General features: G+C 63.9%; 2 protein-coding genes across 2 annotated transcripts in view; one reads left to right on the top strand and one right to left on the bottom strand.

The window, feature by feature from the left end:
- SND1 (staphylococcal nuclease and tudor domain containing 1) overlaps nucleotides 1–22,175 on the top strand; it is a 75,659-nt gene extending 53,484 nt beyond the window's left edge. The window contains exons 15-24 of the mRNA XM_059472057.1: nucleotides 42–183; nucleotides 6,100–6,209; nucleotides 18,123–18,311; nucleotides 19,044–19,185; nucleotides 19,561–19,684; nucleotides 19,779–19,848; nucleotides 20,217–20,330; nucleotides 20,968–21,171; nucleotides 21,769–21,813; nucleotides 21,945–22,175. Of these exons, the coding sequence (XP_059328040.1) occupies nucleotides 42–183; nucleotides 6,100–6,209; nucleotides 18,123–18,311; nucleotides 19,044–19,185; nucleotides 19,561–19,684; nucleotides 19,779–19,848; nucleotides 20,217–20,330; nucleotides 20,968–21,171; nucleotides 21,769–21,813; nucleotides 21,945–22,010 (1,206 nt within the window). The 3' untranslated portion in view covers nucleotides 22,011–22,175. The remainder of the gene's footprint in view (nucleotides 1–41; nucleotides 184–6,099; nucleotides 6,210–18,122; nucleotides 18,312–19,043; nucleotides 19,186–19,560; nucleotides 19,685–19,778; nucleotides 19,849–20,216; nucleotides 20,331–20,967; nucleotides 21,172–21,768; nucleotides 21,814–21,944) is intronic.
- LOC132073790 (leucine-rich repeat-containing protein 4-like) lies at nucleotides 11,941–13,912 on the bottom strand. The gene is given in 2 exon segments (XM_059473028.1): nucleotides 11,941–12,108; nucleotides 12,110–13,912. Coding segments are annotated over 2 exon segments (1,971 nt in total).
- Nucleotides 22,176–25,953: the final 3,778 nt, after the last annotated feature.

The following is a 25,953-nucleotide window of genomic DNA, read 5'->3' as shown; positions in this document are numbered from 1 at the left end:
AGGAGCAGCCCCGGGGTCCCTGACTCGCCGTTTTCCCGCAGGACACGCAGAAGGCGAAGCAGTTCCTGCCGTTCCTGCAGCGCGCCGGCCGCTCCGAGGCCGTGGTGGAGTACGTGTTCAGCGGCTCCCGCCTCAAGCTCTTCCTGCCCAAGGAGACCTGCCTGATCACCTTCCTGCTCGCAGGTACGCAGCCGGGAGCGCTGCTGGATCCCGGGATCGGCTCCGCGGGCTTTTGGGATCGGGACCGTGGGATCGGCAATGACGGATCCCGGGATTGGCACCACGGGGTCCCAGGATTGGCACCGCAGCGTTGGCACCACGGGATTCCGGGGTTGGCGCTGCGGGGTTCCTGGAATTAGCAATGTGGGGTTCTGGGATTGGCACCGTGGGATTGGCACTGAGGGGTTTTGGGATCGGGACCACGGGATCGGCACTGACGGATCCCAGGATTGGCACCGCGGGATTGGCACTGTGGGGTTCTGGGATTGGCTCTGCGGGATTCCAAGATTGGCACTGCGGGGTTCCTGGAATTAGCACTGTGGGATTCACTGTGGGATTGGCACTGCGGGGTTCTGGGATCAGCGCTGCGGGGTTCCTGGAATTGGCACTGTGGGATTCCCGGGATCAGCACTGCAAGGTCCCAGGATTGTCACTGCAGGGTTCCCAGGACTGGCATTGTGGGGTTCCAGGATCAGCATCACGGGGTTCTGAGATCAGCGCCGCAGGGTTCCTGGGATTGACACCTTGGGATCCCAGGATTGGCACTGTGAGGTTCTGGGATTGGTGCCTCTGGGTTCCGGGATCGGCACCAGAGCATCCCCCAGGCTGGCACGGGAGCATTCCCTGGATTGGAGCATCCCGGGATGAGGGGTCACAATTAACGCTGGAGCCGCCTTGAGTCAGGCTGGGAGGGGTGGGGGAGGTTGGGACTGGGGAGGGTGATCCCACCCTAAAAACTTGGGAGCAGGTGGGGAAGCACAAACTGGACAGAAGGGAGGGAATGAATGCTGGGATGGGGATGGGGATATAGATGGGGGTGAGGATGGATTGAGAATGAGGAGCAGGACAGGGATGGGGATGGGGATGGGAATAATGATAGGATGAGGATCAAAATAACAGTGGGGATGAAGATGGGAATGGGATGGGGATGGGGATGAGGATGAGGAAGAATTCCATCAGCGTTTAAAGGATTCAATCCTAGGATCAAACACTGGGAAAGGTGGGAGTGTTTATCCTGGGGGGAACAAGGATGGAGTCAGAGATTCTTTGTCCATCCCTTTGTTCCCAGAGTTGGGAATGTGTCCTGTCTCTGTCCCCTGTGGACACCAGCACTGGGATGGCCTTTGGGAAGTGGGGGCTCCATCCCTACTCCCAGTGATGCTGGGATGTCTCCTGGTGCTGTGATCCCTGCTCCACAGGGGAGTCCCTATTCCATGGGCATCCCTGCTCCATGGTTCTCCTCTTTGGAGATCCCTGCTCCATTGGGATTCCTGCTCCATGGTCCTGCTCTGTGGGAATTTCTGCTCCATTGGGATCCCTGCTCCACAGGAATTCCTCCTGCTCCACTGGGATTCCTGCTCCATGGAAACTCCTGCTCCATTGGGAATCCTGCTCCACCCTGCTCTGTTCTGGAAGGGATGCATCCCCAAGACCATCCCATCCCATAGAATCCCATGATCCTGGCGGGACCTTCTGGCTTTTATTTTCCCTGTTTTTTGTTGGATTTCTCCCCGGTGCCATTCCCAACCCTCCTCTGCCAAGCCAGGAATAGGATAAATATCCGCCTTTTATCAACGCCTGCCTTTTTTATGGATATCAAATGCAAATGAGCACCAGAAAGAGATGCCAAGTCCCTTAAAATGTGACTCCAGGGATGCTCCCGAGGGAGCTCATCCCAGCTTTCCAGCTAAAATAGATCCGTCAGAGCACTATAAATATGTGCAAATACAGGCGCCGGTTTAATCCCGAATTCCTCTCTCCCGGCAAAACTCGGGAGCCTGACGCCTTCCCGGAGCGGGGGCTGGGGTAGGGAGGATTCCCGAGGGATGAGGGGGCACCTCTGGGGATGTTGGAGTGGCCAGGTGCCTCCAAGGGCTCCAGAATCTTCCCCGGGAGCTGCGGGATTGGGAGGCGGGGATGGGAATCCGGAGCTTTTCCGTGTGAGCATTCCCAGTGTGGAGCTGTCCCAGTGCTGCTCCCGCCGGGATCTGGAGTGGATCCTCAGCATTCCAGCCCCACTCCCGCAGTTCCTGGGCGTCCCCTCCCTCCGGCTCACCTTCCCTGCTCCCAGAATCCATAAATCCTGTGGGAGATCAGTCAGTCCCTGGCGCTCGGCCCCGGCACAGCCGATCCCGGCCCAGAGCCATCCCAGATCCCGGTGCTGGCTGTGGCACAGCGAGGGGACAAAGCGCTCACATCCCTGGAATCAAGGCTGGAAGGGCCCTTGCTCCAAGGGATTCTCCCTGAAAGATCTGTTCTGTCTGTTCCCACTGAGGGCCGGGGAGGAGTTCCTCCTGGAATCCTGGTGCAGGATCCTGCAGGGATGCTCTGGGATGCTCTGGGATACCTTGGGATGCTCAGGATATCCCAGGAATGCTCTGGAATGTCCTTGGGATGCTCAGGATGCCGCAGGGTACTCCGGGACGGGACGCTGCGCAATTCTTGCCCCCATCCCTCCAGGGCTGATTCTGGATGGGAGCAGCCCCAGATGTGCCCCCTCCAGCCCCGGCTGGGCAGGATTGTGCTGGAACTCTCTGGGAAGCCCAGGGGAGCGCGGTGGCTGCAGCACTTGCAGCCGCATCCCTCATTAATCCGTCACGGCTTCCCGGGAAGCGCGGCACAGCCGCGGATTCGGGATTAGCTGCTATTTTTAAAGTGCTGGAGAACTTTTCCGGGTGCCAAGCGTCCCCTCCCCGCTCCCGCCAGCGTTCCTGGGGGGATGAGCGCGCCCAGCCCAGCCTTCGGAGCTTTCCCTCTTCCAGAACCTTCCCGCAGGTGGGCTTGGGAAGCGTCAGAGGCCCGAGAGGATCCGGAGCGGGATCCCGTCTCTGAGGAGCTGGGAGCTGGTGGAGTTGAAGGATTCTGCTCCTTCCTCAGCTCTTCCCTTGTTATTTTGAGGGAAAGAATTCCGTTGTGGCCCACGAGCCCCTTCCGTGGAGGAGGAAGGGCAGCTCCAGCCCCTCATTCCCATTCCCAGTGCAGCACTGGGGGATGCTCCTTGCTGGAGAAATTTGGGATCAGTGCTGAGTCAGGATCAGAGCCAGGGTCGGGATCAGAGCCGTGCCAGTGCTGGAAGGAGAATCCTGGGGTGATCCCGGATCTTGGGGGCACCTGATGGTTCCAAATCAGTAACAAAGATCCCGGGATTTCCTGCTCCCCATCCCACATTCTGCTGTGCTTCCCAGAATTCCCCTTTTCCTGAAATCCCCCTTTCTGTCCCCATTTTTGGGGACAGAGGATGTGTGTGCCATGAAGGGCAGGGACAGGGCTGGGAAGCTCCTGCTGGATTCCCTGGAAATGGCTTCCCTTGGAGGCAGCATGGCCTGGAAATGGGGACTGGGATGGGATGGGATGGGGATACAACAGGGCCAGGGATGAGGATGAGGATGGGAATGGGGAAGGACGTGGTGGCACAGGGACATTGTCCCTCAGGATGGGCTCTGGGTGCTCCCAGCTGCTCCAGGCAGGATCTGTGTCCTTGTGTCCCTGGGTGTTGGTGACACTGACATGGCCCTGGGGAATGTGTCACCTCCTCACTCGTGGCTCCAGCTTGGAGCTGTATTCCCTGCACTTCATTCATTATGCAAATTATGTAAATGATCATTAATAATGCAGGACTTCCCTGTGCTCTGATCTGGAGCAGGGGGATCCCGGGGGCAGCGGGAGAAGGGGGCAGGGGAGCGGCTGTGACAGAGGGCTCTGGGTGGGGGGGCTGGGTGTGTCCCTGTGTCCCCATCTCTGTTTGTCCCTGTGTCCCCATCCCTGCAGACACACCCCCATGTCCCCATTCCTGTGTGTCCCCGAGTCCCCATCCCTGTTTGTCTCCTTGTGTCCCCATCCCTGTTTGTCTCTGAGTCCCCATCCCTGCAGACACATCCCCATGTCCCTATCCCTGTTTGTCCCCATGTCCCCATCCCTGCTGGTCCCAGCCTGTCCCACAGCTGTGCCACCCCTGGACCCTCCCAGAGCTCCTCACACCTCCCTTGTTTCCAGTGTCCCCTTCCCTCCCAGCCCTTCCCAAGTTGCCATTCCCGTGGTGCCATTCCCAGGGTGCCCTTCTCTGGGTGCCATTCCCAGTGTGCCATTCTGGGGTGCCATTCTGGGGTGGCCATTCCCAGTGTGCCCTTCCCAGTGTGCCCTTCCCTGGGTGCCATTCCCCGTGTGCCATTCTGGGGTGCCATTCCCGTGGTGCCATTCCCAGTGTGCCATTCCCAGGGTGCCATTCCCGTGGTGCCACTCCCGTGGTGCCATTCCCAGGGTGCCATTCCCTGGGTGCCATTCCCGTGTGCCATTCCCAGGGTGCCATTCCCGTGGTGCCCTTCCCAGTGTGCCCTTCCCTGAGTGCCATTCCCAGTGTGCCATTCCCAGGGTGCCCTTCCCTGGGTGCCATTCCCAGTGTGCCATTCCCGTGGTGCCATTCCCAGTGTGCCATTCCCGTGGTGCCATTCCCGTGGTGCCATTCCCAGTGTGCCATTCCCTGGGTGCCATTCCCCGTGTGCCATTCCCAGTGTGCCATTCCCTGGGTGCCATTCCCCGTGTGCCATTCCCAGGGTGCCATTCCCGTGGTGCCCTTCCCAGGGTGCCCTTCCCTGGGTGCCATTCCCAGTGTGCCATTCCCGTGGTGCCATTCCCAGTGTGCCATTCCCAGTGTGCCATTCCCGTGGTGCCATTCCCGTGGTGCCATTCCCCGTGTGCCCTTCCCAGGGTTGCCCTTCCCTGGGTGCCATTCCAGTGTGCCATTCCCGTGGTGCCATTCCCAGTGTGCCATTCCCAGTGTGCCATTCCCCGTGTGCCATTCCCGTGGTGCCATTCCCCGTGTGCCATTCCCAGGGTGCCATTCCCGTGGTGCCATTCCCAGTGTGCCATTCCCAGGGTGCCATTCCCTGGGTGCCATTCCCGTGGTGCCCTTCCCAGTGTGCCCTTCCCTGAGTGCCATTCCCAGTGTGCCATTCCCAGGGTGCCCTTCCCTGGGTGCCATTCCCAGTGTGCCATTCCCGTGGTGCCATTCCCAGTGTGCCATTCCCGTGGTGCCATTCCCGTGGTGCCATTCCCAGTGTGCCATTCCCTGGGTGCCATTCCCCGTGTGCCATTCCCAGGGTGCCATTCCCGTGGTGCCCTTCCCAGGGTGCCCTTCCCTGGGTGCCATTCCCAGTGTGCCATTCCCGTGGTGCCATTCCCAGTGTGCCATTCCCAGTGTGCCATTCCCGTGGTGCCATTCCCGTGGTGCCATTCCCGTGTGCCCTTCCCAGGGTGCCCTTCCCCTGGGTGCCATTCCCAGTGTGCCATTCCCGTGGTGCCATTCCCAGTGTGCCATTCCCGTGGTGCCATTCCCAGTGTGCCATTCCCAGTGTGCCATTCCCCGTGTGCCATTCCCGTGGTGCCATTCCCAGTGTGCCATTCCCAGGGTGCCATTCCCAGGGTGCCATTCCCAGTGTGCCATTCCCAGGGTGCCCTTCCCTGGGTGCCATTCCCAGTGTGCCATTCCCAGTGTGCCATTCCCAGTGTGCCATTCCCGTGGTGCCATTCCCGTGGTGCCATTCCCAGTGTGCCATTCCCGTGGTGCCATTCCCGTGGTGCCCTTCCCAGGGTGCCCTTCCCTGGGTGCCATTCCCAGTGTGCCATTCCCGTGGTGCCATTCCCAGTGTGCCATTCCCAGGGTGCCATTCCCAGTGTGCCATTCCCGTGGTGCCATTCCCAGTGTGCCATTCCCCATGTGCCATTCCCGTGGTGCCATTCCCAGTGTGCCATTCCCAGGGTGCCATTCCCAGGGTGCCATTCCCAGGGTGCCATTCCCCGTGTGCCATTCCCGTGGTGCCATTCCCAGTGTGCCATTCCCGTGGTGCCATTCCCAGGCCCTGACCCTTCCCCGTTTTCCCTCAGGGATCGAGTGCCCGCGGGGTGCCCGGAACGTGCCAGGGCTGACGCAGGAGGGGGAGCCCTTCAGCGAGGAGGCCACGCTGTTCACCAAGGAGCTCGTGCTGCAGAGGGAGGTACGGCCGGAGCCGGGCGCGGGGGTCGGGGGCGTCCGGGGGGATCCGGGGGCAGCAGCTGTCAGCTGAGATCACCCAGAGATCCTGGGCATACCAGCAGTATCCTCTGGGATATGGAGAGATCCCAGGTGGCTCTGAGAGATCCAAGGTGTCGCCAGCACATCGCAGGTGATACTGAGAGATCCAGGAGATCCCTGGGGATACTGAGAGTGCGCTGGGCAGGTGCAGCATGGATGTGGGGATGGATGTGGGGTTGGGTTCTGGATGGATCCCCCCTGTTTGAACCTGCTCCTGTTAACGTCTCCGAATATTAAAATTCCCTGGAACTCCTGTGATTTCCCTGATTGCAGCTCCGGAGCTCGGGGCCCATTTTGGGTAATTTTTCCGTGATTCACAATTCCGAGGTGGATGCCGGATCCTTCCCCCCCATGACTGTCGCAGTCCTGCTGAGCCAAAATTCAGGGACTGATGCCCCCATCCAGATGTTGGCTCTGGTGCAGATGTGGGCGTGGATAGAGATGGGAATCATGGATCCAGATAGGATTTATGGATCCGGATGTGGCTGTGGCTGCAGGCACGGTTGATGCAGCTGTGGACCCAGCTGCAGTTGTGGGCATGGATCCAGATGTGGGCAAGGATACAGATGTAGTTTGTGGATGCAGATGTGGCTGCAGAGATCCAGGTGTGGGCTCGGTGACAGCTGTGGCCCTGGATCCAGGTGTTGCCATGGATGCCAGATGTGGTGGACACGGGTGCAGTTGCGGCTGTAGACCCAGATGCAGGTGTGGGTCCAGATGTGGGTGTGGATCCAGATGTGGCAGCAGCTGCAGGCCGGTGGTGCCAGCTGTGGGGCATTGGGAATGCAGGGGCACAGGGGTGTGGGACATGGGGATGCAGGGACACAGGGACATAAGGACATGGAATGCTGGGACATGGGGACATGGGAAAACGGGGGTGTGGGAGTGCAGGGACACAGGGATGCAGGGACGTGGGAATGCAGGGACCTGGGGATAGGGAAACACAGGGACAGGAGGACACAGAGGTGTAGGGATACAGGAACGAAGAGAAACAGGGACACAGGAGGACAGGGACACAAGGACATGGGGACACAGTGGTGTAGGGATACAGGTACATGGAGAAACAGGGACACAGGGACACGAGGACACAGGGGTGCAGGGGTGCAGGAACATGGAGAAACAGGGACACGGGAGTCCGGGGACACGGGGACACTGCAGTCGTCCCCCTCCCTGCTCAGCATCTCGCGCTGCCGGGAATTGCTGACCCGCATCCCAAGGGCTTCGCGCCGCTGCCTCGGCACATTCCGGAGGCTCCTCGGCGCTGCACCTGCCCGGGAACGCCGTGGCAGGGAGGCCAGATGGGGCCGGGGCTGCTGCCCAGGAATGCTGTGGCACGGAGGACACGTGGAGGCCGGGACGCTCCCCGGGAATGTCGTGGGGAGGCCGTGGGAAGATGGGCTGCTGCCCAGGAACGGGGCGGTGGGGAGGCCACGTGGGGCTGGGGATGCGGGGCAGGAATTGGGGGTGCTGGGCAGGAATTGGGGGTGTGGAGCAGGAATTGGGGGTGCGGGGCAGGAATTGGGGGTGCGGGGCAGGAATTGGGGATGTGGGGTAGGAGTTGGGGATGAGGGGCGGGAATTGGGGATGCTGGGCAGGAGCTGGGGATGCTGGGCAGGAGTTGGGGATGCAGGGCACGATCTCGGGATGCGGGGCAGGATCTGGGGATGCAGGGCAGGATCTAGGGAGGCAGGGCAGGAATGCCGTGGCAGGGAGGCCGAGGGAAGCCGGGTTGCTGCCCAGGCCGATTCCCGGCTCCGGCTGCGGTCCCGGCGCGGGTGCCCGCGGTTCCCACGGTGGCCCCGGGCGCGTTCCCGCCGGCAGCCGAGTCCCTGCCCACCCCCACAGCCGTGGGATATTTTTATCCGGCGGCTCCGGCTGCTGCTGACTCACGGGCCCGGAGCCGCCGCTGACGAACCGGCCCCGCGGCGTGGGGGGCAGGGCGGTGCCGGGATGCTCCGGCGGGATCGCGGCTCCCGCAGCGCCGGGGAAGGGCCGGGGACCCCCGGGAGCCCCTCGGCTCCTCCACGGCCGTGCTGATCCTGCAGGAGCTGCCGGGAAACTGCCCCGGCCCCACCACATGGTCCAGTGCCTTTTGTCTGCTGGAGATGTGGGTTCCAGTGGGTCAGTCCTGCCCTGATGCCAGCATGGATCCCAACCCTGATCCCAGCACAGATCCCACCATGGATCCCACCCTGATCCCAGTCCCAATCCCAGCACTGATCCCCAGCACAGATCCCAGCACTGATCCCAGCATGGATCCCAACCCTGATCCCAGTCCAAACCCCAGCATGGATCCCAGCCTGATGCCAGCACTGATCCCAGCCTGATGCCAGCACTGAGCCCAATCCTAATCCCACCCTGATCCCAGTTGATCCCAATCCCAGTCCCAATCCCAGCCTGATCCTGGCACTGATCCCGATCCCAGTGCTGATCCCAGTCCCAGTGCCAATCCCAACCCTGATCCCAATCCCAGGGCAAATCCCAGCCCTGTGCTTGGAGCATGCACCGTGTCCCATTGCATTGTCCCACATCCCACCCCATCCCACCTCACCCTGCTCCCTTTTTGATCCACCAAAGCCAGGGGAGGCATGAGCAGAACTCCAAATCCCACTGCCATGGGGACTTCCCTGTCATTCCTTAAAAATCCCTGGATTTAATTTGCCAGTATTTGCCTTTCCCCACATCCCAGGGCCTGATTCCCACCCTGCTCCAAAGGAATCGTTCCCAGGAAAGGACCTGGGGCTGCTCCGGGGGCCAGGGTGCCACAGGGACTGTCCTTAGCAAGATGGATGGGATGGAATTCCTGAAAGTGGGAGCTGGGGGAGTCCAGAACCAGAGGGCTTTGGGATGGGATGGGGCTGTGGGTGAGGTTGAGGATCAAGATCAAGATCAAGATCAGGATTAGGATGGGATAATGATGATGATGATGATGAATTTAGTTGCTCTAATTTTGGGCTGAAATCAGTTGTTATAAAATCCATAAATGCCTCCAGCCCCCTGCATCATTCCCAGGATTTTTGGGATCACTCCTGTCTGTCTCCAGCACAGGGAGGACAAGGGGTTTCATCCCCCAGGGTGAACAGGAGGCGTTGGCATTCCCAGATTGGCCTTGGTGGGAAAAATTCAGGAATAAAGGGAAAAGCAGAAATATGATTTTGGGAAAAACTGACCCGGATCTGCCAAAAATAGCAAAAATCCTAAAAATTCCCCCAAATCCCAACACTGAACTCTGACAGCTGCGTGGTGACTGGGGGAGGGGCTCAGCCCCCGGACGTGGTGGTGGCACTGGGGTGGAGGTGACACCTTGGGGACACTGGTGCCATCCGAGGTCCCTGTGTCCCCACTGCCAGAGGGACACTCTGTGTCCCTGTGTCCCTTGTCCCTGTGTCCCTGTCCCCACCACCAGCAGGGCCCAGCAACACCCCGTGTCCTGGCAGTGGCACCCGGTGTCCAGGCTGGGGTAGCAGTGTTCTGTCCCCAGGCTGGAGGTCCCAATGTCCCCACACAGCCGAGGCTCCTGGTGTCCCCGCAAAGTGTCCCCGTTCCACAGAGTGGGGGACCCCGCTGTCCCCTCGGGGTCAGTGATCCCACTGTCCCCTCACTGGGGGTCCCGCTGTCCCCATGTCCCTCCTGGGCAGGTGCAGTGCCCCTGATTGATCCCTATCCCTCCTCCCTCCCTCCAATCCCAATTCCTGGCATGTGTGGGGTGTGACCCCCAACGCCCCCAGCCCCTATCAGGGTCTGCTGTCCCCCCCATCAGTGCCCCTCTGCTGCTGTTATCCCCTGATTCTCATCACTCCCCTCAATGTCACCCCGTAATTGTCCCCCATGTCACCCTCCATGTCCCCCCCAATTCTCATCACCCCGATGTCACCCCCTAATTTTAACCCCCCCCAGTTCTTGTCACCCGATGTCACCCCCTAAATTCTTGTTGTCCCCCCGGTGAGCTGTCCTTGCCCCCTCCCCTCCTCCATCCTCTCCCTCCATCTCCCTTTCCCGCTCTGCGATTTTTCCAAAGCTTTTCCTGCTGAGAGGACAAAAAACCCCCTTTGAGGCTGGCGGGGAGGGGGGGGGCCCCCCGCGGCCCCCCCGAGCGCCCCCGTTTAACCCCTCGGGCACTCGGCGTTACAAATTTGGAACAATATTTATTAAAATACAAAAATACACTTGTTTTTTTTTTTTTTTTGTTGGATTCGCGGTACAGTCGGATCCTTCCGGCGTTTACAGCCCGAGAGGGAACTTCTGCATCTCCTTCCCGCCTTCCTCCCCCCCCGGACACCCCCAAACCCTAAATTTTAGCTCAGCTTTGCCCCCCCCCCCTCCGAGAACATTTTAAAGCTAAAACAAGAAATTAAAGTAATTCCAGTGCCCGAGCAACCGGGGGGCCCCCCCTCGCTGCTGCCCGACCCCCCCCCCCCGACCCCCTCATCCCCTCGGGACCCCCACGAGGCACTTGGGGTCCCCACCGGGACCCCCCCCGGCGCCACCTCCGATGCTGGTGGCCCCCCCATTGTCACCTCCCCCCCCTCCCCAAGCCCTTAATTTCTCCCAGCCCCCCCATTCCATGAGCAGCCCTTGGGGGGGGTGTCCCCATTGTCACCCCCTCCCGGGGACAGGGGGGGTGTTTCCCACACCTCCCCCCCAGTCAAATAAAAGGACTAAAAATGCCGTTTTTAGTGAAGGTGGTTACAATCATTGGTCAGGTCTCCCGTGGGGGCCCCCCCAGCCCCCCAGGAGCCATAGCCCTGTGCCGGGGGGTCCGGGGGGCCCGGGGGGGTGACAAACACCGTGGGAAAGGGGGTGCAGAGCAAAGCGGGGGGGCGCCCGCTCTCCGCCCCCCCAGATCCCCCCAAACCACCCCCCCGGGCGCTTGCGGGGTTCTCCCCCTTCCCGTGGGTTTTTGAGGAATTTTTTTGCTTGAATACATTGCAGACGTCCATCCCCAGCCCTTAGGCTGTGCCCCCCGCCCCCCCCCCCGAGCCCCCCACCCCCCAAAATCCATTCCTTTATTGCAATGGGAAGGTCTTGGCGCGGGGCCGAGATCCCGCTCCGGTGACGCCGGAGCCGCGGGCGCGCGGCCAAGGGCAGCGCCGCGGGGTGGGGGGCCGACCTCACCCCCTCCCCCAAATAACCCCCAAAAACACCCCGAGCCCCCCCAGAAACACCCCGACAGCTTCCGCCACCGCTCCGGCGTCCCCCGCGTCCCCCCGCGCCACGGCACCGCCGCTCGTCCCCGAGCACGGGGATTTTTCCTCTTATTACCGATTATTTTTTTTCCTCCTCTGTTTCTCCTGGTTTGTTTCTTTTTGTGTTTAAATAGAACCTGCGAGTTAGAAAATAGTGGTTTTTTGTAGGAGTTTTGGGTGGGTTTCGTTAAATTTTAATAGAATCTGCTGCTCTTCTCGGCCCCGAGGTTGGCTATAGAAGCATGTACACGAAAAAGAGTCTTTTCCCCCCCCTGTACAAAAGTTGTGTCTATTATTGAGGAATTCTCCTGGTTTTCCTTAGTATTGAGGAATTCTCCTGGGTTTCCTTCTTTTTGGAGTTCTGCTTTTGTGCATCTATTGCATTTATAATAATTCGGGGCCGGGGTTGGAAGTGGGGGGGGGGACGACGACCCAAAAAAAAAGCAGGAAAAATCCCCCAAAAAAGAGTCATATCTGGGTTTCCTGAACTTTCTCCTTGGGGTGGGTCTGGATTAAATAGGGGTCAGCCAGGGTGGTCCCGGGGGGGTGCAGGGAGTTGCCCAGCGCGTTCTCTGTCCAGTGGGCGCCGTGTCCGGCCTTGTAGGTGTTGTAGTTGAGGTGCTCGTGGATGTTGGGCCAGCACCACGGCCCCCTCCCCTGCCCCGCCAGCCGGGGCGGCCGCGGGCGTGGCCGCGGTGGCCGGCGCGATGTCCTCGTCCACCTGGATGATCTCCACGGTGCGGGCGGCGGTGACGGTGCTGCGCTGCTGGTGGCGCTTGCGGAGCTTGTAGAAGACGATGAGCATGGCGGCGGCCAGCAGCGTCACGGCCACGAAGCAGCCGATGATGATCTTGGTGGTCTTCATCACCTCGTCCAGGCTGGTCTGCAGCTTGTCGCCGGCGTCGGCCGTGGGCACGGCCACCTGCTTGGGCGGGCGCGTGGTCTGCACCAGCACGGTGGTGGTGGTGGTGTAGGCCGGCTGGTAGCCCGTCGACGTGGTGGGCACGGGCTTGGTGAACTTGGGGGACACGTCCTCGGGGGAGATCTCGGTGGTCTCCACCGTGACGGTGGTGAAGAAGCTGTAGTTGGAGGTGTTGAGCTCGGCCGTGCTGACGTTGAGGAAGGCCGAGGCGTTGGAGTTGCCGGCCACGTTGGTCACCATGCAGGTGTAGAGGCCGGTGTCGGTCAGCAGCACGTGCGAGAAGTTGAGGGTGCCGTCGTTGAGCACGGAGAGGCGCGGGTGGCTCGAGGCGTGGCTCAGCACCGTCCCGTTGGGCAGCAGCCACCGCACCGAGGACATGGAGGGCGTCCGGCAGCGCAGCTCGGCCACGCGCCCCTCCGAGATGTTGAGGTCCGCGGGCGCGTCCATGATGAAGGGCGCCGAGCACTGGAAGGAGGTCTGGTCCACCTCCACCAGGAAGCGGCCCCGCATGTGCAGCGGGGCGTGGCAGCGGCCGCAGCAGGTGGAGTTGGTGGGGATGTACTCCCGCAGCCACCACGACAGCCAGAGGATGTCGCAGTCGCAGTCCCAGGGGTTGTGGTGCAGGTGCAGCTCCACCAGGTAGCGCAGCGGGGCGAACAGGTCGTGGGGCAGGGACGACAGGTTGTTGTGGGCCAGGTTGAGCTCCACCAGCGCCGTCAGGTCGTCGAAGGCGTTGCGCTCGATCAGGTTGATCTGCGAGTTCATAATCCAGAGCTTTTTGAGGGATTTGAGCCCGTGGAAGGAGCCCGGTTTGATCTCTGGGAAGTTGTTGCCCGACATCTCCAGCTCCTCCAGGCCCACCAAGGGCGTCAGGTTGGGCATGTCCTTAATGTTGCACATCCCCAGGTTGAGGTACTTGAGGTTGTACAAGCCCTCGAAGGCGCCCTCGGAGATGTACTCGAGCTTCTTGAGCTCGCCCAGGTCGAGGCGCATGAGGGAGGGCACGCGGTTGAAGGCGTAGCTGGGGATGCTCTCGATGGGGTTGTTGCGCAGCCACAGCTCCCGCAGCTTGGACAGGTACTCGAAGGCCCCGCTGGGGATCACCGTCAGCCAGTTGTCGAAGAGCTCCAGGGTGTTGAGGCTGGCCAGGCCGTTGAAGGCGCCCACCTCGATCTGCCGGATGGCGTTCCTGCCCAGCTGCAGCACCTCCAGGTGGTGCAGGTGGCGGAACGTGTCCGCCTGGATCATCTGGATGTTGTTCTCCATGAGGTTGAGATAGCGGGTGTTGGAGGGGATGCCGGGGGGCACCTCGGCCAGGCCGCGGCGCGTGCACACCACCTTGCTGAACTGGTTACTGCAGGAGCACACGGAGGGGCAGCTCTGGGGGCCCGGCGAGGCGGCGGCCGTGGCCAGGAGCCACGCGTGCAGGGTCAGGGAGGCGGCCAGGAGCCCCGGCCAGGTGCGGTGGCGGCGGTGGCGGCGGAGGTGGTGCACAGTTACCTGCCACAAGAGCTTCATGGTGTGGCACGTTCATCATTCACCATCGTCTGGGGATGGCGGCGAGAACAGCAGAACGGGCTCGGGGCCCCCCCCTCTCCCGGCTCCCACGAGCTGGGGGGCCCGGCCGGCCGGAGGGGAGGGGGGGGGGGTCGGGGTGCCGGGGGTCGGGGGGGGCTCCGAGGGGGAGCGGGGTTTGGGGAGGGAAAAATTAAAATTTAAGGAGGGGAAAAAAAAAAATCAGCGGAAGGTGCTGGGAGGGGGGGGGTGGTGGGAGAGGAGGAGAAGGAACCCCCCCCCCCCGCCCGGCCCCGCTCGCCAGTACCTACCTGGGGAAGGAAGGGGGATCGGGGGGTCCGGGGGGGCTCGAGGCGAGCGCGGGGGGCGCGGAACCGAGGAGGGGGGGGGGAGAGGGGGGGGCCGGCTCCCAAAAAAAAAAAAAAAAAAGACAAAATGGCTCCTGGAGGCTGCGGTGCAGGATGGGGGGGGGGGGCGGCCCGGCTAAGCGGGGGCCCGGCAGCCCCCGAGCGCGGCCAACCCCGCGGCCTCGCACCTCCGCCCGTGGGGCCGGCCCGGGGGGCTCGGCGGGGCCGGCATGGCCGCCCCCCCCAGGCCGCGGGGAAACGGCGGGGGGGGGGAACGCGGGGAAAGTGGCGAAAAAGGAAATAATTAAAAAAAAGAAGCCGGGAGAAAAGGAAGAATTGGGAAAAGGGGAGGGAGCGGAGGAGAGAAAAAGTGGGGAAAAAAAATGAAAAACGGGGAGGGAAATGGGAATGGGGGAAAAAAAAAAAAAAAAATTGGCCAGGAAAGGGAAATGGAAAAGGAGGTAAAAACGGAATAAAAATCTAAAATAAAATCGAATCGAGATAGGAACGGAAATGAGGATAAAAGTTAAAATAAGGCTAAAATCGGATGAAAAACTAAAAATAAAAATTCAAAATATTAGAAAAAAAAAATAAACCCCAAACAACCCGGACGAAACCTAAAAATAAAACAGGAAAATAAAGATTAAAAATAGGCCGAAATAAATAAATAAATCGCGGGGAGCCCCCCCCGGGAGAGGGAAAAACGCGGTTCGGGGAGGGAGCGGGGGGGAGGAAAGGGCGTCGGCGTGGGGGGGGGGAGATGCCGGCGGGGGCACCTCCCGGTAGCGGCGGCGGCTGCGCTGGTGGCGGGGCGGGGGGGTCCCGTCCCGTCCCCTCCCGCGTGTCGTTCCCGCGTCCCCGCGTGGGTGTCGCGTTCAGCGGCGGCGCGGGGCGATGGTGGCGGTGACAGCGGCGGTGACAGCGGTGGCGGTCGCGGTGCCGGCGGGCATCCTCCGGTGGCGGGGGCCGCGCGGGGCGGTGCGGGCGGTGCGGGCGGTGCGGTGCGGGGCGGTGCGGGCGGTGCGGGAAGCAGCCGCGCAGGCGGCTGGCTCATCCTTTTGTCCTTCAGTGCGAGCGCGGATGGATTGCTGCTGCCGCCGCTCCCGCTGCTCCTGCTGACGCATCCCGGCTCCGCACAGACCCCCCCGCGCCCCCCCGCACCCCCACCCACCCACCCACCCGCCGCTCTCCGGAGGGGCCCCCGCCGGCCCCGCTTCGGCCGGTGCGGCGGCCCCGGAGCGGTTTTGTGCGCGGGGAGGGGGAGATGCGGGATGCGCCGCTTCCTCCTCCTCTTCCTCCTCCCTCCCTCCCGCCGCCTCCTCCTCCTCCCCCTCCCCGCAGCCCCGCTCGGGGCTTGTGGAGCTTGGGGGGGGCCGCTCCCCGAGCGACCCCTCCCCGGGGCCGGGGGGACGGGCGGACGGACGGACGGACAGAGGGACGGATGGACGGAGGGAGGGACGGAACGGACGGACGGGGGCAGCGCGGGGCTCGGCGGCTCGGAGGTGACGAGGACCGAGGGGATCCCGGCTCCATCCCCCCGGGTCCGACCCCCCCCCGCCGGGCGGGGACCCCCGAGACCCCCGGCCCGCGGGGCTGAGGCCCGACCCGAGCTGTGACACTGAGGGGGAGCTCCAGCCCTGCAGGGGTGAGGGGGGACACGGGGTGACTGCCAGGGGCTGGGGACGGGGATCATGAGACCTGGGGGTGCCGCTGCTCTTTGGGGCCCAGGCTCTGCACCCTCAGCTGTGCCTTGTCCCCTCCCTGCCCTCGGCACTGGGAGTGCACGACACCACCTGCAGCACCCTATGGGCCCCCCTGCTCCTGGTGGCACTGGTGACACTTCGACCTGTCACCTGAGTGCTACCACGGGGTGGTGGGGACCTCTGTGGGGCTGGTGGCCCCTCTGGGACATCCTGTCTGGCATGCACCAGGGCACCCCAGGACCCTCCTGTCCTTCCTCACTGGGGTCACTGTCCCCATGATGGTGGCGCGTCCCCAGGGGGCTGCAGCTGTTCTGGTGATGTCCCCCCAGGAGCTGCAGGACCTGGTGACCTCCAGTGCCCCACGGGTGGGTCCCGCATGTTCCCTGTTCACTGCAGTGGCCGCATCTTGTCCCTGAGTCCATCAGTGTCCTGCGTGTCCCCTGGCCAATGAGCCAGGGGTGACACAGGGGACAGGGACACTGTTGTCACCCAGAGTGTCACCCTGCGGCACTGGGGAGGTGCCACAGGCGTGCACGGGGTGCTGACCCCAGGGACCAGCCTGGCACTGGCAGCCCGGGGGACAGCGGGTGGCCTGGGGCCGTGTCCCTGCCACACACCAGCCTTGGAAAGTGCAGTGCTGTGTCCAGTGCGGTGCCATGGCCAGTGCCGTGCTATGTCCGGTGCAGTGCCAAGAGCAGTGTGGTGCTGTGTCCAGTGCCATGCCATGTCCGGTGCAGTGCTAAGTCCGGTGCCGTGCCATGGCCAGTGCAGTGCCGTGTCCGGTGCGGAGCTGTGTCCGGTGTGATGCCAAGTCTGGTGTGGTGCCATGGGCAATGCAGTGCTGTGTCCAGTGCAGTGCTGTGTCCGGTGCGGTGCTGTGTCCGGTGCAGTGCCAAGAACAGTGTGGTGCTGTGTCCAGTGCAGTGCCATGTCCCGTGCAGTGCCATGTCCAGTGCAGTGCCGTGTCGGTGCGGTGCCATGTCCGGTGCGGTGCCATGTCCGGTGCAGTGCCATGTCCGGTGCAGTGCCATGTCCGGTGCAGTGCCGTGTCGGTGCGGTGCCATGTCCGGTGCAGTGCCATGTCCGGTGCAGTGCCGTGTCGGTGCGGTGCCATGTCCGGTGCAGTGCCATGTCCGGTGCAGTGCCGTGTCGGTGCGGTGCCATGTCTGGTGCAGTGCTGTATCCGGTGCGGTGCTGTGTCTGGTGAGGTGCCGTATCCGTAGTGGTGACATGGCTGCTGTGGTGACAGTGTTGTGTCTGCCATGGTGCCATCACCAGCACTGGTGCCCAGTGGCCAATGTGGTGCTCTCTCCTCCGTGATGCCCTGTCCACTGTGGTGCCATGGCTGGTTTCCGTGCCATGGCCGGCATGGTGCAATGTCCAGTGCAGTGCCGTGGTCGGAGCAATGCCGTGGCCGGTTTTGGTGCCGTGGCCGGCATGGTGCAATCTCCAGTGCAGTGCCGTGGTTGGAGCAATGCCATGGCGGGTTTTGGTGCCATGGCCAGTGCAATGCTGTGTCTGACACGATGCCATGGCCAGTTTTGGTGCCATATCCAGTGAGGTGCCATGGCCAGTGCGGTGCCGTGGCCACCGCAGTGCAGGGACAGTGGGACACCTCCAGGCTTTGGGAAGCAGCGGGAGCAGTTGTGGTGGGATGGGTGAGCTCAGGGCTGGGACAGGCTCCATGTGGCAGTGCTGGCAAAGCCAAACCCCACTGGCCACGGCAAAGGCCATGGACGGGGTTTGAACCATCGCGGTGTGGCCCATCTGTCACCCCAGGCCCAAACCTCGCTGTCCCCAGTGCCTCGGCCACACACCTGGCATGTCTGTGCCATGTGCTGTCCCCAGGGCCACGCTGGCCACAAGTCCAACCCATCCTGGAGTGGGATGTCATTCCCAGGATGGGATACCCAGGGTGGAATGGGATACAGGATGTGGCAGGACCTGGTGGTTTTGTGTACCCCACGCGTGGCTCCCATGTCCCTTGTCCCCCACCTCAGGGGGACACTTTGGGCTGGGGGTCCCTGGGTCTGGGCTGGCTGCAGGGAGGTGATTGGGGGGTCCCACCTGGGTGAAGTCGGAGCACTGGGAGGAGGTGGCAGCTGGGGCAGGCTGGGATGGGAACAGGGCCCCACAGCTCATGAGATTGCCGGGATCCCACAGGTTGAGGTGGAGGTGGAGAGCATGGACAAGGCCGGGAATTTCATCGGGTGGCTGCACATCGAGGGCGTGAACCTGTCGGTGGCGCTGGTGGAGCAGGCGCTGTCCCGCGTGCACTTCACGGCCGAGCGCAGCCCCTACTGCAAGGCCCTGCTGGCCGCCCAGGACGCGGCCAAGCAGAGGAAGGAGAAGGTGAGGGGGGCCAGGGGACCTGCCCCAGCAGGGTCACCACCCCAGTGACACGGCCCCGTCCCAAAAGATGGCCCGGCCACACAGGGTGTCCCCAGCCTGAGAGATGTGCCCACCAAAGGATGTCCCCGTGTCAAAGGGTGGCCTCACTCCAGGAGGTGTCACCATGCCAAGAGATGTTCCCACTGTGAGGGGTGTCCCCGTGCCAAGGGATGTCCCCATCCCAAGAGATGTCCTTGTGCAAAGGGATTCCCCACCCAAAAAAATGATGGCCCCACTGCAGGGAATGTCACAACCCCAATTAATGTTCCCACCCAGTGCGTGCCCACACACCAAGAGGTGATCCCACCACGATGGATGTCCCCATCCCCAAGAGATTCCACCCTAAGGAATGTCCCCACTCCCGGAGGTGTCCCCACCTCAAGTGATGATAGTTGCATGCCAGATAGTTGCATGCCAACACCCCAGGGATATCCTAACCAAGAGATGTCCCCGCCCAGGGATGTCCCAGCCCAGGGATGTCCCACCTGAGGAATGTCCCACCACAGGAATGTCCCACCTGAGGAATGTCCCACCACAGGGATGTCCCACCTGAGGAATGTCCCACCACAGGGATGTCCCACCCCAGGGATGTCCCACCCACAAGCCCCTGGGCACATTCCCACTGCTGGCCCCAGCCCCCCACCCTCCCATTGCTGTCCCCTGAGCGTGGCTGGGGTCCCCGTGTCCCCCCAGGTGTGGTCCCACTATGAGGAGATGCCGGTGGAGGAGGTAGTGCAGGTGCTGGAGGAGAAGGAGCGCACGGCCAACTACAAACCCGTGTTCGTCACCGAGATCACCGACGACCTCCACTTCTATGTGCAGGACGTGGAGACAGGTACGGGGGGACACCTGGGCACCCCAGCACCCAGGGGTGCTCCCCAGACCAGGCGTGGTTTGGCGAGTTGGATGGGATGAGGATCTCTGGGTTTGGTGGGTAACGCCCAAATCCATATGCCCAGGGTGATGTGGGGTCACCCCTCCATCTCCCAGGGCCATTTTCGGGACCTGGGCAGGGGTCCATGATTGGGGTCCAGGTTTGGGGTCCAAAGGTCTTGGGGCAGGGTCTAGGGCTGAGGTCCAGGTTTGGGATCTACTGTTGAAGCCATTATTGGGACTTGGGGTTCGGGCTTTGGGGCCACACTGAGGAGCGGGGTTGGGGTCAGTTTGGGATGGGGCTGGGGGCTTATCCTGGATATCCGGGGCCCCGCAGGCGCCCAGCTGGAGAAGCTGATGGAGAACATGCGTGCTGAGGTGGGCGCCCACCCGCCCGTGGAGGGCTCCTTCGTCCCGCGCCGCGGCGACTTCTGCATCGCCAAGTTCGTCGACGGGGAATGGTGAGGAGGGGACGGGGTGACCCACGGGCTGGGCCAGGGCAGCCGTGGGGTGTGGGGAGAGGACCAGATCCCCAAAATCCCTCCTGCTCTGCAGGTACCGTGCCCGGGTGGAGAAGGTGGAGTCGGGTGGCAAAGTGCACATTTTCTACATTGACTACGGCAACGTGAGTGGCACCGGGGAAACTGGGGGAAAGCAGCCCTCCATGGATCCATGAATCCATCCATCCATGGATCCAACCATCTGTGGATCCATCCATCCATCCATCCATCCATCCATCCATCCATCCATCCATCCCGCATCCCTCCATCCATGGATCCACCATCTGTGGATCCATCCATCCCTCCATCCATGGATCCAACCATCTGTGGATCCATCCATCCATCCATCCATCCATCCATCCATCCATCCATCCATCCATCCATCCATCCATCCATCCATCCCTCCCTCCCTCCATCCCCTTGGTGTCCCTGGTGTCCCCCACGCTGTCTCCCCTCTCTGATGTCCCCTGGTGTCCCCCTGGTGTCCCCGCAGAAGGAGACGCTGCCCCCCAGCCGCCTGGCCCCGCTGCCCCCGGCGTTCTCCCCGCGGGTGCTGCCGCCCCAGGCCACCGAGTACACCTTTGCCTTCATCCAGGTGCCACAGGATGTGAGTATGGGGGGCTCCTGCTGTCACCCCACACCTGGGCTCCCCACACCTGGGCTCCCACTGTGGCCCCTGACCTCGAGCCTCCACCCCGTGTCCCACCCGTGGCCTCCAGACCCACACCCTGAGCCCCAGGTGCCACCGGTGGACCCCAACCCCAAACCATCAACCCCAAGCTTGGTCCCAGTTGTGAACACTGAACCTGGGACCCAAATGTGTCTCCTGACCCTGAACACCAACCCCAGCTCCCCCGTGTGTGCCCTGACCCCCAACCCTGACCCCAATCCTGATCCATGATCCCAGGGTAACCCCAGCCCCTCCCACACCCCAATCCCAGGGATACCCCAAGCCCTCAGTGGGTTGTGGGTGTCCCCAAAACACCTAGGAGTCCCTGGGGTCTGAGGGGTGGGGGGGATCTCTGAGGGTCTGGGGGGTCCCCGAAGGCCATGGTGTGTCTCTGTGGGTGTGGGGTGCCCCTCCCCAGCACTGGGGGTGTTCCCAAAGTTGTGGGCTGTTCCTGGTGGCCCAGAGCGTCCCTGATGGACCAGAGTGTCCCCAATGGGTGGGGTGTCCCCGGGGTTGTGGGGTGTCCCCGCTGTCCCGGGGTGTCCCTCGGGGTGTGTGACGGCTGCGGGCGCAGGAGGAGGCGCGGGCGGACGCCGTGGACAGCGTGGTGAGGGACATCCAGAACACGCAGTGCCTGCTCAACGTGGAGCACCTGGGGCCCGGCTGTCCCCACGTCACCCTGCAGTTCGCCGACTCCAAGAGCGACGTGGGGCTGGGGCTGGTCAAGGAGGGGCTGGTCATGGTGGAGCCCCGCAAGGAGAGGCAGTTCCAGAAAGTGGTGGGTGCTGGGGGGCAGGGAGGGGCTGGGAAGGGGTAGGGGGGCATTGGGTGGGTGCTGGAGGTGCCGGGGGTTGTTCTGGGCGTTGGGGGGATGCTGGAGGTGCCGGGGGTTGTTCTGGGTGCTCAGGGGTCGTTTGGAGAGGCTGGAGGCTCTCGGTGGGTGCTGGGATGTTGGGTGGGTGCATGAGGGGTGGGGGGAATGTTGGGGAGTGTGGGGCGGGATCTGGGGATGCTGGGGGTACTGGGGACGTCAGGTGGGTTCTGGAGAGTTCTGGGGGTGCTGGGGATGTCAGGTGGGTTCTGGGGGTCCCTGTCACCCCCCCCCCCCCACCGCTGGTGCTGATCCATCCCAGCCCAGCTGCTGCCCCATTGGGACTATGACTGGGGTCATTGGGACTATGGGGGTCCCCCCACCCCCTGTGCTGCCCACCCCCCCAAACCCCTGAGTCCCCCTCGGGGCTGTGCCAGGGGGGATCACCCCAGCCCCATCCCCTGCGGGCAGTGGGAGCCTCAGAAGGACGGGGGGTCCCCGTCCCACCTCGGGGGTGCCCCCAGCCCCCCGAGGGCCATGGGTCACCCAGGGCTGTCCCCCCAGGTCACCGAGTACCTGAACGCGCAGGAGGCGGCCAAGAGCGCCCGGGTGAGTGGGGGCGCTGCAGACCGGGGTGGGGGCGTTCCCTGGGGCAGGGGCTGGGGGCAGCACCCCCGGGGAGCCCCCCGGCTCTGGGGGAGCCCCCCGTGACAGCGCTGTGTCCCCCCGTGTCCCCCCAGCTGAACCTGTGGCGTTACGGCGACTTCCGCGCGGACGACGCCGACGAGTTCGGCTACAGCCGCTGAGGGGCCGGGGGGCCCTGGGGGCGCCCCCAAACCCCCCGGGCCCCCCCATGGCCCGGCCCAGCGCCCAGGGGGGCGTGCTGCGGGGGAGGGGCGCCCTCAGCCCCCAGCCCCAAAGCCTGGCCTGTATTTAACGCTGCAGAGGCCCAATAAACGTAGTGAAGCGTCCTGGTGTTCTGGGGTCCCTCTGTGCTGGGGGCAGCCCCCCCCTCGGATCAACTCCCCTCATCCCCTCGGACCAAGGCTGGGCACTGATTGGGGGGGGGGGGGGGTCACTCTGGGGGTGCAGCCCTGGGACCCCCGGCCCTGTCCTGGCTCTGGGGGGCAATGGAGGGGGATGGGGGCAGCACAAGAACAGCAGCCAAACACCCCCAGAGCCAAGTGGGGCCCCCAGATCTGGACCCCATCCTGGGACCTCACCCAGGGTCCCACTGCAGGTGCCACCCTTGGACCCCAAACCTGGGACCCCATTGTGGACCCCCCACCCGGGGACCCCATTGTGGGCCTCCTACCCTGGGACCCCAAACCAGCCCCTGACCTTGGACCCCCACCCAGCCCCCAGATTTAGGTCCCAGAGTGGCTCCAGACCCTGAACCTCAGCTCTGGGTGCCACTCCTGGAGCCCAAACCTGACCCCTCCCCAGTGTGACCCCTGAACCCCTGACCGGAGGGGGGGCAGCACCCCCACAAGAGTCCCCGGGGTCCCCCTGTCACCCCCGCACCCCACCCAGGGTCACCCCAACCCCGCGGGGTCCCCGTGGGTGCCCCCCCCGCGCTGTCCCCGCGCCGCCGATCGATTCCAGGGTGGGGGGGGGCTGGAGGGGGCAGCGCTAATTGAATCCAAAGTCAATTAACATGGAGCGGGCGGATCGATAATTAACGCTGGGCAACGATCGCAATTAACGGGAGGGGGAGGGCAGGGGGGGCTGTCCCCTGTCCCACATCCCTGTCCCTGTCCCCAGCCCGGCCACCCTCACCTGCCCCAGCCGGGGCTCTGGGGACACGGGCGGTCTCTGGGCACGTTTGGGGGGGTCTGGGGGGGCTCTGGGCGGCTTTTGGGGCACTGGACGTTTCTGACTCCATCTGGGAGGGGGGTCCGGAGATCTCTGGGGGTCCCTCGAGGGCTCTGGGTGTATCTGGGGGTCTGCAGGTTTCAGGGGTGCTGCTGGATGGTGCAGAAGGCTGCTGCGCTCGACTGAGTGGTACTGGCCCATACTGGTCCGTACTGGTCCCACCAGACCTATACAGGTCGTACTGGTCCGTACTGGTCCATAACGAGCCCACACTGGTCCGTACTGTGCCCGTACTGGTTGTATACTGGTCCGTACTGGTCCGTAGTCGTCTGTACTGGGCCCATACTGGTCCGTACTGGTCTGTACCGGGTCCGTACTGGTCTGTACCAGGTCCGTACTGGTCCGTACCGGTCCATACCGGGCCCATACTGGTCCGTACTGGTCTGTACCGGGTCCGTACCGGTCTGTACCGGGTCCGTACTGGTCCGTACTGGGCTATACCGGGCCCATACTGGTCCGTACCGGGTCCGTACTGGTCTGTACTGGTCCGTACCGGGCCCATACTGGTCCGTACCGGTCCGGCTCCGGGAACCGAACGGGAAGGGAAATGGCGCCACCTGGCGGGAGCGGCGAGAACGGCAAAAACAGAACAGCGCGGCCAGTGCGGACCAGTGCGGGTACGGCCCATCCCAGTAGGGACCAGTGCGGGTACGGCCCATCCCAGTATAACCCATCCCAGTAGGGACCAGTGCGGGTACGGCCCATCCCAGTATAACCCATCCCAGTATGGACCAGTGCAGGTACGGCCCATCCCAGTATAACCCATCCCAGTAGGGACCAGTGCGGGTACGGCCCATCCCAGTATGGACCAGTGCGGGTACGGCCCATCCCAGTATAACCCATCCCAGTATGGACCAGTGTGGGTACGGCCCATCCCAGTATAACCCATCCCAGTAGGGACCAGTGCGGGTACGGCCCACCCAGTATGGACCAGTGCGAGTACAGCCTATCCCAGTACAGCCCATCCCAGTATGGACCAGTGTGGGTACGGCCCATCCCAGTACGGCCCACCCAGTATGGACCAGTGCGGGTGCAGCCCATCCCCGTGTAACCCATCCCAGTATGGAGCGGTGCAAGTACAGCCCATCCCAGTAGAGCCCATCCCCGCGTAACCCATCCCAGTACAGTTCCGTCCCAGTGGAATGGACAGCGTAACCTGCCCCAGTACAAACCAATCCCACCATAAACCCACCCCAGTACAGCCCCCTCCCAGTACAGCCCCCTCCCAGTACGGCCCCCACCCCATGACAGCCCCATCCCAGTATAACCCCTCCCAGTAGGGCTCCACCCCATTACAGCCCCACCCCATTACGGCCCCACCCAATTAAGGCCCCACCCCATTAAGGCCCCACTCCAGTGCGGCCCCACTCCAGTGCGGCCCAGTCCCGCTACGGCCCCATTGCAGCTGTGACCGTCCCGTCCCATTGGTCCCTGTCCCCGCCCGTCCCTGTTCCTGTCCCCTCGTCGTGTACCCTGTCCCCTCTCCCAGTGTCCCAGTGTCCCCATGTCCAGCAGTGTCCCCAGTTCCCAGTGTCCCAGTTACCCCCATGTCCCCGTGTTCCAGCGTCCCCACAATGTCCCGGTGTCCCCGTGTCTGCGTGTCCCAATGTCCCCACTTCCCGGTGTCCCAGTATCCCCATGTCCCGGTGTCCCAGTGTCCCCATATCCTGACGTGCCGGTGTCCCAGTACCCGCATGTCCCCCTGTCCCGGTGTCCCCAGTTCCCAGTGTCCCCTTGCCCTGCCTCCCGGTCTCCCCATGTCCCGGTGTCCCCTTGATCCCCGATTCTCGCCTTCCCCTGTGGCGGTGTCCCCTCTAGTCGCTGTCCCCGTGTCCGTCCCCCCCATGGGGTGTCTGTCCGTCCCCGTGTCCGTGTCCCCGTGTCCCCCTCGGTGTGTCCGTCCCTGTCCCCGTGTCCGTGTCCCCGTGTCCGTGCCCCCGTGCCCCCCGGGTGTCCCGGTGCCCGGCCCGTGTCCCGCAGCCCCCCCGCGGGGGTGTCCCCGTGCCGGGCGTGGCCTCCCGCGCTATATTTGTCGCCGTGTCCCCAGAATAGCGGCAGACGCGGGGGAGGGGGCCGCCCCCCGCCCCGCCCCCCGCCCCCCCCCGGGCTATTTTTAGCCCCCGCGTGTTTCCAGGGGAACCCTGATGACGCAGTGACGTCAATGCGGGTCAATCGCCGCCGCCGGGGCGCGCGCGGCCGCCGCGGGGCCCCCCCGCACCTCGGGACCCCCCCCCGGGACCCCCCGGGACCCCCCGGGACCCCCCGGGCCCGCCCCCGGCGCAGCGCGGCCGCGGCTGCAGCTCCAGGTAGGACCGAGGGGCCGGGGGGGGGTCGGGATCCCCCTGTGCCCCCGCCCCGCCCGAGGGGCCCCCCCCACCCCGGGATCCCCCCCGCACCCCCCCGGGACCCCCGCCTCAGGGACCCCCGCCCTGCCGGCCCCGAGCACAGCACGGGGAGTGCCCGCCGGAGCCCCCCGGGAGCCCGAGCCCCGTTCCCGCTCCCCGGGAGCCCCCGGACCCCGAGCTCCGCTCTGCAGCCCCCCGGGACCCCCGGACCCGCGGGAGCCCCCGCCCCGGCCTGTGACCCCCTCCCCCGGGTCTGCCCCGGCCCCCCGGCCGTGTCCCCCCTCCCGCGGCCCGGGATCGCCCAGTGTCACCCCCCGGGACCCCACCGGGGGTGCCCCCCTGCACCCACAGCCCCCTCCCCATCCCCGCGACACCCCCGGGCCCCTCCCTGCCCCCCCCCCGCGTGTCCCCTCTGTCCCCAGGGCACCGGGGGTCCCTCGGCTCCAGCTGCCACCGGGGGGGTCACACCGCCCTCCCCCTCCCCACCAGGGACCCCCAAACGGCCCTGGCAGATCTGGAAAGGTCTGTG

Source organism: Ammospiza nelsoni, chromosome 5 (assembly GCF_027579445.1).
Source record: "Ammospiza nelsoni isolate bAmmNel1 chromosome 5, bAmmNel1.pri, whole genome shotgun sequence".
Taxonomy (NCBI): Eukaryota; Metazoa; Chordata; class Aves; order Passeriformes; family Passerellidae; genus Ammospiza; species Ammospiza nelsoni.
This window is presented reverse-complemented; position numbering and strand designations above follow the sequence as displayed.